This window comes from Condylura cristata, unplaced genomic scaffold (assembly GCF_000260355.1).
Source record: "Condylura cristata isolate star-nosed mole 26May11 unplaced genomic scaffold, ConCri1.0 scaffold00008, whole genome shotgun sequence".
NCBI classification, from domain to species: Eukaryota; Metazoa; Chordata; class Mammalia; order Eulipotyphla; family Talpidae; genus Condylura; species Condylura cristata.
In genome coordinates this window covers 41522718-41535134 of record NW_004567109.1, presented here as the reverse complement: position 1 = coordinate 41535134, position 12417 = coordinate 41522718, and the positions used below count along the sequence as shown (strand labels likewise).

The 12417-nt window shown below is 37.8% G+C and overlaps 1 protein-coding gene across 1 annotated transcript in view; it reads right to left on the bottom strand.

The window, feature by feature from the left end:
- CTH (cystathionine gamma-lyase) overlaps positions 1–12036 on the bottom strand; it is a 22140-nt gene extending 10104 nt beyond the window's left edge. Inside the window, exons 1-5 of the mRNA XM_004679117.2 lie at positions 11734–12036; positions 8411–8492; positions 5658–5753; positions 4929–5038; positions 2859–2990 (exon numbers count right to left, since the gene is read on the bottom strand). Of these exons, the coding sequence (XP_004679174.1) occupies positions 2859–2990; positions 4929–5038; positions 5658–5753; positions 8411–8492; positions 11734–11901 (588 nt within the window). The 5' untranslated portion in view covers positions 11902–12036. The remainder of the gene's footprint in view (positions 1–2858; positions 2991–4928; positions 5039–5657; positions 5754–8410; positions 8493–11733) is intronic.
- Between the last annotated feature and the right edge of the window lie 381 nt (positions 12037–12417).

Here is a 12417-nt window from a genome sequence, read left to right as displayed (position 1 = left end):
GAAGGCAGAGTGTGGAGCAGAACAGGCAGATCTACTGAAATACACTGCTGAGGGGAGCAGTGAGTGGGTCAGGAGAGGCCTGCCACACCATGTGGGCCACCTCTCTGGCTGGGGACTGAACTTATGCTGCAGTGGCTTCAGATAGTTTCTTAGTGCTGCACTTTAACCCACTGTACCACTAGAGAGGGACCTTGAACCTATTTCACTTACTACCCACACTTAACTACCTACAGCAGAGATACTAGCATTTTATGACTCAGTTTATATATAAAATAGTTGACTTAACGATCTGTAATTGTTGTCAAGTAAGATAAAACCATCCTGCTTTGATGTTTACTAATAAAAACCTTACAATGTTGCTGGGATTATTCACTTGATTTGGCATGGTTTAGACTCTTAATTACTCTCTTATTACATAGTTTTGCCCAGCTTAAAGTCATCTATAGGGCCCTCCCTATGGTGCAATGGGTTAAAGCACAGCATCATGAAGCTCAGAGCGGCCACTTCACATGAGTTCAATCCCTGGCCAGGGAGGTGACCCACATGACTGGCAGACCTCTCCAGACCTGCCCACTGCTCCTCTCAGCAGTGTATCTGTCAATCTGCCTGTTTTGCTCCCTGCTCTGCCTCTGGCAAATCCTCTCACCACTTCTGCACTCTGGCCTGTACCCTAGTTCTGTATGCATAAATAAATAAACCTTAAAAATAAATAAATTAAGTCATCTATAAAGAAATTTGCCTGGATTGTTTTCTCTCACCCAATTCCCTAACTAATCTATTAGTATTACATCTCTTCACCCAATTCCCTCACTAATCCATTAGTATTACATCTTTTCACTTCCATTTTCTTTTTAAAAAAATATGCACGTATTTTTACCTCATTGGTTATTTAGTCTTTAGAAGGTATGGGGTTTTTCATTCAGAGTATTAAAAAAAATTAGCTGTGTTCACTTAAAGCATTCTCTAATAGGTACCATGAACTATACTAAACATTTTATAAATCTAATGAAGTGCTGTACAAAATACTTTAGCTAACTAAATAAAATCCATACCTTTATGACTCTGAAAAGGGGCTAAAAAATAAAGTGGATTATTCAGTTAGAGACTGGACTCACACACTCTCTACTTTCACACAGAGGTTCTACTTTGAAATTTTATGCTGGTATGTCCATTCTGTCTTTTATGAGACTTATAAAAGACCTAAAAAACATATAGTTTTCAAGAGGGTTAAAAAAAAAATGAGAACACCCTTTTAAGATTTGTGTTGTGGGACCAACAAACACGACTGCCTAGGCACAGTGTGATTCAGGTGAACTCAACTGGAATAAACTCAGATAGAAATGAAGCAACTACAATCTCTGACTTGTGGAATGTAATGTGGGCTTTATGATGTGGGATTCAGAGAAGTAGAAAAACTAGAACTATTTTAGTGACAGTATCTGGAGTAACCTGGGTGGGTCCAGGCTAAAACAGTTCACACAATCTCTTTGGGATTATATAGGATACACTGTGACTCAGCTAGAGCAATCCTATGCTGTACTAACTAGCCTATTACAGGTAGGAAATTTATTTGAGACTCCAAGAATAAAAATCACCTGGGACCAATATGATGCCAAAAGATTCTTACTTGGAAACATACTGGGACAAACATGATGCCAGAAGAGTCTTACTTGGAAACATACTGCTGTACCTAATACCAGACTCAAAGACATATCATGACCAAAGCCCATGAAGCTATCTGACTGCAATATGGATAGGGAGTGTGTCTCGGGAATATAAAATGTCTTCTGATTAAAATAGAGAAGGTAAAAACAGGTTTATACAGTACATTCCAGGAATCAACCAGTCACATGGAGGTAGCAGGCTAGGAGTCAACCAGTCACATGGAGGTAGCAGCCTAGGGCAGCTTCAGGAACCCAGACAAAGAGGAGTGAAATAAAAACAACTGAACTTGTAAACATTTGCCTGATTGAAGAGCTGAAGAAATGTGACCGGGTTTCTGCAACTCTGCATTATCAGGGTGAACCACAGGAAGCATACAGGATTGGACACTATGTACAGGTAAGAAGGAAAGAATAGGGGAAAAGTAACTCCTAACAAGGAAAGAAAATAGAGTAGAAGAAAGAAGGAAAATATGTGAGAAAAGACAGACAAGTCAATAACAACAGAGCAACCCCCAAGATGACCTACCAAAAGGTGAAAAACAGAAAGGAAGAAGAGCCTAGAAAAAAGTAGAAGAAAAAAAGGAGTGAAAATTGAACAGGAGGTTCTAAATGAGATGGGAGTAGGTAGGAAAAATGAAGTTTAAAAGGAGCATCCTAAATATTTTCAGTTACAGTGTGAAATATGAAGAAACCGATAATACAAATAATATACAAAGCTAAAGAAGGCTATGTGTAATCTATGATATACTGAGGGGTGAGATCCTAGAAAGATCTGAGAAGTCAGTGAGTAGAGATTTTCATTTCCTTTTATTTGGAAGGTTAGTCAGATTTTTATTTACTTATACACACACACATATAGCGTTCCTGAAAAACAACCTACTTGTAACTGACACATATTTAACCTTACTATGTGTAAGTCACTGACAGACACAATTACATAAGAGCAAGCCTTCAGAGCTTTACACATCCTAAGAGAACCTAAGGTTTAAGACATTTAAAGCACATAAAGTATTATATAAGATACTGATATCAGGTTGAAAAGATAGGAATTAATGCTAGAGTAGGTCCAATTTTATTCACTCTGTCTAATCAACAATTACTAGATTTCATAAATTTGATAAAGATTTTAATGCAAATGAATTTTAGGTAACCATGTATGCTATTAATCATGCAAAAGAAATTATTTTCATTTACCTGAAAATATGCCGACATAAAAGTGTTATCCACAACCAAAATAATGTCTCCATGTTTATGGACAGTATGTGCACAGGCTTCAATGTCAGTCATCTTCAAAATAGGGTTTGTAGGGCTTTCAATCCACACAAGCTAAAAGAATTCAGTAAATGACAATAATTTATGAAGGGAAGCTGCAGGCAAAAACAAGAGAGGTCTGCTGTGCCATGTGGGTCACCTTCCTGGGCAGGGATTGAATATGTGCTGCAGTGGCTGACAATAGCTTCATAGTGCTGTGCTTTAACCATTTGTACCGTCTACCACATAGATTTTCGAGTAAAGGAGAGAAGTAACACACACAACAGAAAGCCTAGCTCACTAACACTATAATTATAGTAAATGTCAGTAAATATTATTTACTGACATTTACTATAATTATCTGTATATCCCAAAACCTAGCAAAATGAATGCACAGTAGATGCTTGATATTATTGAAAAGACCAAAGAGAGCACTGTTTGTTAACAAAGTGTCACCTTGAATAGAATATTGCATAAAAGAGCTCTGCTTTGATACTCTTCCTATTCTAGAATTTTACTATAGAAAAGTTAAGACAGCTAAAATAATGTATATTCTACAGGAATTAGCTTATTTAAAGAATCTATAAAAATTGTTCCTGACTTGGGGCCTTCCTGTTGGCATAGGGGGTTGAGGCACAGGGGGTTGAGTCACAGCACTATGAAGCTATCTGCAGGCACTGCAACATGGGTTTGAACCCTGGCCAGGAAGATAACCCACAGCGACCTCTCCTGTCTCATACACTTCTCTCCTCAGCAATGTATTTTGGTCAATCTTCCTACTCTGTTTCCCACTCTGTCTTTGGTGAATCCTTTCACACTGCTGACCCCCCAACCCCTGCACCTCTGGCCTATATCCCAGATCTTGTATGCATAAATAAATAAATCTTTTAAAAAATTATTCCAGAATTAAGAATTTGTTATCTTTACTGATTAGGAAAAAAACTGAAATTAGTGTAAATAAATGCAAGTCAAATTTACATGGACTTTAAGCACCTACTTCAAATGATGAAGCCGGTATTTTGGGCGGACAAAAGAACTGCATTATTCAAATAAGTACAGAGCCATTACACCAATTGTAAGTGTATATTCACAACTTGCTGTCCTCCCTTAGAAAGATTCAGACTATTTCAATAAGTATCTTCTCCCATGCAAGATAAAAACAAATTCCTTTGAAAATAAATCTTAATCCTTCAAAGTTCACCTCTGTGTAATTATTTGTGTGGGAAAAGATTTTCATTTTTTTTAGCATTCTCTGCAACATAATCTTGAGTACAATTCAAATCTTTCAAACATTGGTAAAAAGTAAGGAAAGGCTGACTCTGATCTTTCTTCTATGCAAACAGAATTTAAATGAGGTCCTAAGAAAGAATATCATACAAGCCATTCAGTCAGACACAAAATACCTTCCGGTTGCACACAAGCTTCCCCGGATGGAGATTAAAGATTGTTTGTGGACTGTTCTCTGACTCATTTTGCTAAAGTATCCGTTATAACTCCTAAAAATCCTTTCTACTAAGCAGGTACAATTATTCCAATTATACCAATGAAAAAATTCAGAATTTGGTTAAATTTGACCAAGATAATATACCAACTATGATTCAGAATTAGAATTTGAGTTCCATGTCATAATTCAGTTATCTATTATAATACCTAGGAGACACAAGAACTAATTTCATCTTGTTGATGGTTCCCAATAACTTCTAGTAGAATGTGTTATTTGGATTTAAATTATATCTTCTAATAAACACAAATGATGAAAATAAAACATCACAGGGAGGGTTCCACAATGGTCTATGGTGAAGGACTGTGGGTGCCTGGATGGTCTAGGTATGGTGTGGTGACATACTCCTGAAGACATGGGCTCCTATATGTCTGAATTATGTATTGTGATGTAATACAAATTTACCTTCATATAAAATATATATAAAAATATATATATACAGGAAAATATGAAAGAGGATTCCTTTAAAAAAAAAAAGGGGGGGGAACAGAAAACAATGTAAACAGAGTTACCTTGGTTTCTGGTGTGATGGCTGCCTCCAGCAATTTGGTATTAGAACAATCAACAAAAGAAATTTTTAATCCAAACTCAGCTGCCACCTTCCTGAAGTATCTGTTTGTACCTGAAATAAAAGGGAATCAGATAAAAAGGAAAAAAGTACTGTAAGAAATATTCATTCCTTATAATGTTAAGTTTGAATCCATGAATGGGTTTCAAGAGGTAAGATCCCTTGACCCTAAATTAAAATGGCAAATGTTGAGTGTATTCTAAGTACATTTGAGAGGTAGGGGTTTATAGATTTCAACAGTTTTTCCAAAGGTCCTCTAAAACCATACTGGAGGTGGAGTAAAGGGACGGGTCTAGTCAAGGTCTTTGAGAGAGTGATGTAAGTTACTGTTTCTTTTCATTGCAGGTGAAAATTTTAAAGTACACTAGAACACTCTCTAAACACTGTCTTCTTTATAGAAGAGTAAAAGTTGATCAAATCCCACAACCTCATTCCAGCAGCTTCAATAAAAATTTAATTAAACTGTCTCTCTTATAAGCAGTTCTAGAACAAGGACCCTCCATATTTATATTCCTCCTTTGCAAGCCTGAATCATTATAAAGTTGTCACCCATCACATCTCCAAAATATAGTACATAATCAATAGCGCTGTTAATACTGTTAATGTAATTCATGATTCACTTTATTATCTTTAAAATAACAGCTACACAGTATATATAGGAGAAGTCACCTACCTCCATACACATCATCCATACAAATAATTTGGTCTCCTGCTTTCAAGAGATGGGTAATAGTCATAGTAGCCGCTAAACCCGAAGCAAAAGCCAAACCTAAATAAAAATCAAGCGAGAGAGTCAAAAAGTAAGAGTGACAGGCTAATAAACATCTGCCATATTTACTTCCATTACCCTAAGTACCTCTCTCTGCTAAGAGAAGAAAAGCCACCAATGCTGAGTTATAAGAAGTTCCCTGATTCATATCATTACAAAAATCCCCATTCCTAATTCATAGATAAAATATAGTTAAATTATATATACTTCTGCTTTGGATATATTTCTTTCCTTTTTTTTAAAAAATATTTTCTTAAATTGTCAATTTTTTTACAGTATTTGATTTTTCCCCTCAGGTGTAGTCCCATCACCATAGCACCCCAAGATTCAACACCAACTTCCCTTATTATGCTCTTCTTCCCCCTCTTTTGCCCCCTTCCCCTAACTGTCCTCTGCTGTTTCCCTCAGATATATGGTCAGATTACAAGTTTTGTCTTTTTTGCTTTAGTTATATTTCTCTCAAATACTACAAGGAAATAATCCTTTAAAAGTTCTGAAATAGGTCAGTTGCCAATTAAATTATAGTAAAAATATCAAACTCTAAAGAAATTTCAATCTTGGGAAACAGAGCTGAGAGGTATGATTCATTCATTGGCTATAGTTGAACAAATATTTCAACAAAACTCAAAAACAGGCCCTCCCTGGCGGCGCAGCAGGTTAAGGTGCAACACTGAGAAGCTGACCATGGTTGCTTGGGTGTGAGTTCGATCCCCACACCAGAGGTGATCCACATGGCACAGCAGACCTCTCCTGTCTTGTCCACTGCTCCCCTCAGAAGTGTACTTCATCAATCTGCCTGTTCTGCTTCCCACTCTGGCTATGGTGAATCCTCTCACTGCCCCTATACCTTATGGCCTGTACCCAGAGATGTAGAAATTCTTTTTTAAAAATGTGATGCTAAATTTTACAATATTTCATTATATAATGAAATGCAATAAAATAATGAAAAATAATAATTATTAATAACTGGTATTTCAGCACATTAAACACTGTTAAAGAAAATGTCCTGACATTTCATTATATCTCCCAATAATAAAAATCACCTATGACTGTTTGTAGGGATTATCCAATTCACATGAAAAATATAATCATTGTAAAATCTCAGAAAAATTGAGAATGGAATCATAGTTTCTCTACTCAGTAGACCTGTGATCCAACAATGAATTCACATAGAAAGTGAAATTTTAAATTTAGTTTAAAACTGGGGCCCATTTAGAAATGCTTGATATATGAACACTCAGTCTTTCTACCTCCTTCAAAAAATAATGGTTTCACTGGAGAGATCCCAGAGGGGTGGGGGATAGAGAGGGGTCAGAAGGAGGGAGGAATGTAAGAAGGCTATGGTGATGATGGGTGGGTGAGGGGAAAAGTAAATATTGTTGTAAAAAAAAAAAAAGAAAAAGAAGTAATGGTTTCATATAGAACTAAAATTCAGATTAGTATTTTTTTTAAAATCTCCCCTCATCCAAAAAAAAAGCTAAAATCCCATACAAGCCCAACAACTCATAATGAACATTCTAATTCCTACACTTTGCTGTAAAAAAAAAATCATTAATAATACACCTACTTACTACTTCACCCTCATTTATTATATATTATCTTTTATATAAAAAATAAAAGGGCCTCCCTGGTAATGCAAGGAATTAAGTCTCAGCACTATGAAGCCATCAGCAGTCGAAGCAGCATGAGTTGAGATCCCCAGCTAAGGTGCTGACCCACATGGCATAGCAAAGCTCTCCTGTCTCACCAACTGCTCCTCTCAGCAGCTCAGTCATGTAGTTCAATAGAACTGTCTGTTCTGTTCCCTACTTTGTCTCTGGTGAATCCTCTCACCCCTACACCACTGGCCTCTACCAGTTCTTGTAATCATAAATAAATCATTTAAAATAAATAAATAAGACAACTTAACAGAAATCCACACTCTTTATTAAAAAAAACACAAGATTGGGCCCTCCCTGGTGGCGCAGCGGGTTAAAGCACTGCACTGGGAAGCAAAAGCCACTTCCACATGAGTTCGATCCCCGCCTGCCCCAGAGGTGACCCACATGGCCTGGCAGACCTCTCCTGACCCGCCCGCTGCCCCCCTCAGCAGTGTACTTCATCTATCTGCCTGTTCTGCTCCCTGCTCTGTGTGTGGTGAATCCTCTCACTGTCCCTGCGCCTCTGGCCTGTACGCTAGTTATGTATCCATAAATAAATAAATCTTAAAAAAAAACAAGATTAAGAAATTAATCCCTAATCTCGGAGAGCATACTGTCAAGAGCACCTGGCTATCACAAATATACCTTGGTGCTATTCTTAGGCATAAATAATCAGGTGAATGAACCAGATCATAAGAAAATTTACATTCTCATAGACAGTGTTATAAAACTTAGTTAATTTTTAATCTACTTATACAGACAGCTTTTAAGATGAAAAGTGTGCATTTACATGAGTACTAATTGACATTTTCACCATTTCTTCTCCATTTATATTAAATTTTGCCTGATAACCACATGTACCCATATTATGCCAGTTGTGGAATCTTGTTCAAATAATTCACTGTTTTAGCAAAGAATTGTGAACTAGCTATTCCTTATTTCTTTCCACATCCTGTGACTCTGCTTTTTTCTTTAATATATGAGTCTAAACTTAATTCTGAAATGAAAGTTACTTACTGTATTTAGCCCCATCCAATGCTGCTACTGCTTTCTCGAGGCAATTTCTAGTGGGGTTTCCAGAACGACTATATTCAAAACCCTGCAAGAAGTTAAGAGTTCATCTTAAAGAGATTTAAATTTATGCCAGACTCCTAACATAGACAAATCCATACCTAGGAGTTCATCCTATACCATGAGTTTCTAATATTTAGTTATAACACTTCTAGTCACTAAACAAAAGCATGATTATTGTGGCTGTCAGTATCTGGAAAGGCTCTGAAGTCAGCCAAACTAGATTAGAATTCTTTTTCTGTCACTTATGAGCTGTATGACAATAGATAAAAGTTGTAAACATTTCCTAAAGTCAACTTCCTCTGTGAAATGGGAATAAAATACAGGAATCTAGTTCATAGACTATTAGATAAAATGAGGTCATCATGCATAATTCTCTGCATGATGTCTAGCACAAATCAACCACCATATAAATGGTTTTATTAGTAGTTATATTATGTTACTCAACTTAATCTATTTATCTGGGAAAAGGGAATCACATGAGCTAACACAGTAAACCTGATTCTCACCTATAGTTCACTTCTTAAATAATAAGGTGTGCAAGTTCTGTTTAGCACTCAACAGGAAGCTATGAACCAACCCTACAAATGCCACAGGTCAGTTCTTGGCTCTACAAAAGTGGCTCAAAAAATAGGGAATAATTTTTGACAAAGCACAATACATTGCTGAAATTTGCATTATGCTCACACAATACATTGCTGAAATTTGTATTATGCTCATTTTACAAATATATCACCAAACTAGTTGAATACATTTTATTTACTCCTCATGATCTGTTTTGAGGATAAAGTGTGGCCTAATGTTACAATACCTAAGGAAATCAGAGCCATAAGGTAAATCCAGGATTTAAATATTAACTAAAAATATCTTTCATTTTCTCTCTTGCCTCACATAGCAGCACACAACAAAACACACTCTTAAACACATTTGTTTCAGGAGCTCCTAATATTAGTAATATATTTTTTTTTTTTAGTATTGTGTTTTGTTTGTTTCCTTGTTTTTGACAAACTGAGCCGACTTCATAGGGTCCAGGATATCCTCATTACTCACTGCCATCATCTCCTTGCTGTGATCTACAGCTGTACTCACCAGACAGAAAAACTGTTTGGATTCATGTAACTACTACCACAGAAAGATATCCTATATTCCCATAAATTTCACTGCACATATGTACCTTTGGGGGTGAGCAGGAAGAAGTATATTTCAGGGGCAAATTCCCACCCTTTTTTCCCACTCAATAGCTTTTCAAATGAAACTGGAGAATACCATCTTTCTTTTAAGTTTTCAAATCCTCTTTAATGTTCTCAATTTATTTTTTAAATTTGTTTTTTTGGTTGTTTGTTTGTTTGTTTTAGGGGAATTAGTGAAGTTTACCATCACTTCTGGCTCTCTAAAAACATTTAATCATTAATATCACAGCTAACAGGTTAACTTTCACACTAAGTTTCAAAGCTTGGATAGCCACACATTCACAAAAACCTGCACAGAACAAACTGCATGCTTGAGAGGTTGAGTACACATTTTGATTAGAAAATACACTAACCAGAAATATCTAAGCCAGTTGTAGAAATGCCCTTAGAACTCTATCTCACAAAACAAGGGCTAAGTCTAAAAGGAATTTCCTTGACCAAAGAGGTTTTTTAAAGTATGATTAAGGTTTAGGATTTACAAGGTTTATTTAGTCCAAACCTCAGAAAACTAAATGCTTCAAGAGTTATCAAGTATGCCACTAAAAGGGAAAAAGCTATGAGATTAACAAAGTGGTTTCTCTCATGTGCCTTACAAATCATTTACTTATGACTCTGGGTTAATTTATCTCTTCTGTAAAAAGTGTATCCTCTGACCTGGGCATTGTAGAATCAAATAGAAAAAAAAGTGCAAATGTTAACAATATGAAATATCAAACTGTGAAGCAATTATAATATATTGTACAGTTTAGCATACATTAGCAACAATTTTTGTGGTAGCTACTATTATTAACCCCATTTATACAGAATCAACCTTGAAGCTTGGATAGATGAACCAACTTGCTTCACGGTCACCAGTTCAGAAGAGATGTTAGAAGAATTTAAACCTACGTTCTCTGACTACATGATTTGTGCTCTTAGTCACTTAAGCCACACTACTTACATGATGCAATGGGTCAGTTTATTGCTAGCAGTATTGGAGAATAGCACTGTGTAGTTTAGAGCTTAAGTGTGGAGCTCTGGAGAGCTTTAATCCCAAATTCAATACTTAATACCACTTGGTCTTAGGCTAATTTTAACATGCCCAAATCTCCCCTTTTTTCATGAGAACCTCGTTGAGAGTTGGGTGATAGCAGGATCATCCAGGATTACCAGAGTAGGGTTGATAGAACTGAGCTCTGGAGGAGGGCTTAAGTCCCAGTTTCAACACTTAGTAATCACGTGGCCTTAGGCTAGTTTTAACAAGCCTAAATCTCCTATTTTTCATGAGAACCTAGTTCAGAATAGGGTTGATGGCAGGATTATCCAAGGCAACACATATATGTAACACACATGATATATTTAAGTATGTAGCTAACACACAGTAAGTGTTCAATAACTATTAATTGAGGGCCTCCCTGTTGGCCCCCGGGTTAAGACACAGTGCCATCAGGCTATCAGCCACTGTAGCACAAATTCAATCCCTGATCCCCGCCAGGAAGCTGACCCACATGGTGCAGCAGACCTCTCCTTACCAGCTAGCTGCTCCCCTCAGCAGCCTCTTTCAGTAGATCTGCCATATCTGCTCCCCACTCTTGTCTCCGGTGAATCCTCTCACACATATCCCATCCCCTCACCCAGCACCACTGGTCTAGACCCCAGTTCTTGTATGTATTGATAAATAAAATAAATCTTAAAAAAAAAAAAACAAACCTGTTAACTGAACACAGCTTTTAGGAATAGTATGATCTTAATTCTAAGGGAGTTATTTGACTTTTTTAAAAACTTACTCTTTACTATATCTCTATAATGTTTGCTGTTAAAGGTAATTTTCCGCTTTGAATTGCAAATTTGCCCAAACATGACTTTCAACTCAAATCTATGTAAGTTGGACAAACTGTTCTCTCCAATTCTGCTTATCAAAAGAAATATGATAGACCATCCAATACAAAGCTTTACTACGAGGGGATTTACAGGTGTAGTAGAAATCCTTTTGGGTGCCTACCTGCTAGTCATTTGAGTCATCAATTGGCGTGCCTTTTAATGTATTGTCATCTCTCATCTCCCGCTTAACCCGAGACCTCCCCAGAACATCCAGCTCACCGAGTGCCGTCCAGGAGCCCCTTGCTTGAACGTGGTAGACAGTGAGATGGGGGGCACGACAGCGTGGGAGTTCCATTGCTCCGGTTCCTGGCCCACATGGATGGCTTGCGTGGCAAAATGTTGGAAGCTAGGCTGGAAACCATGCAAGGAGGTGTCTTTTCGCTGCATGCTGCGCTGCGAAGGAAAAGAGAGAGGCAAAGAACGAGGAAGAAAACTAGAAAACTAGAGCGTCCGAGGGTCAAAAAAATGCAAGAATCCGGCGAAAGGGAACTAAAGGCAGCCCGGGGGACCAACTGCAAGCGTTCAAACACCCCACACCGCACCTCAAAGCTGAGACTTTATTAGCCGGCAGAGAGGGCTGCGTTCAGCGCAGGGCGGAGCCAGAACGACCCAGTGAGCAATGGCCCCGACCGTGCCCTCGCTCCTCATTGGCTGGCAGCGGAGGCGTTGCCTGGAGCGTCGCCGCGACCATTCTTCCCTGTGCAAAATGACCAGCGAAGCTGGAGTCTGTGTTTCCACGTGGTATTGGTCCCTGCAGGCAAAATTCCTGCGTTCCTGCTAAGGGGAAGCTGCTATGCTGGCTCCTGTGAGCCATCAGGGCATCAGTCCGACCTCAGGCCGGGGTTCACCCATGTGGTGGAGAAAGGCTGCTTGGTGTTGAAACCAATAACCGTAAACAGGCCA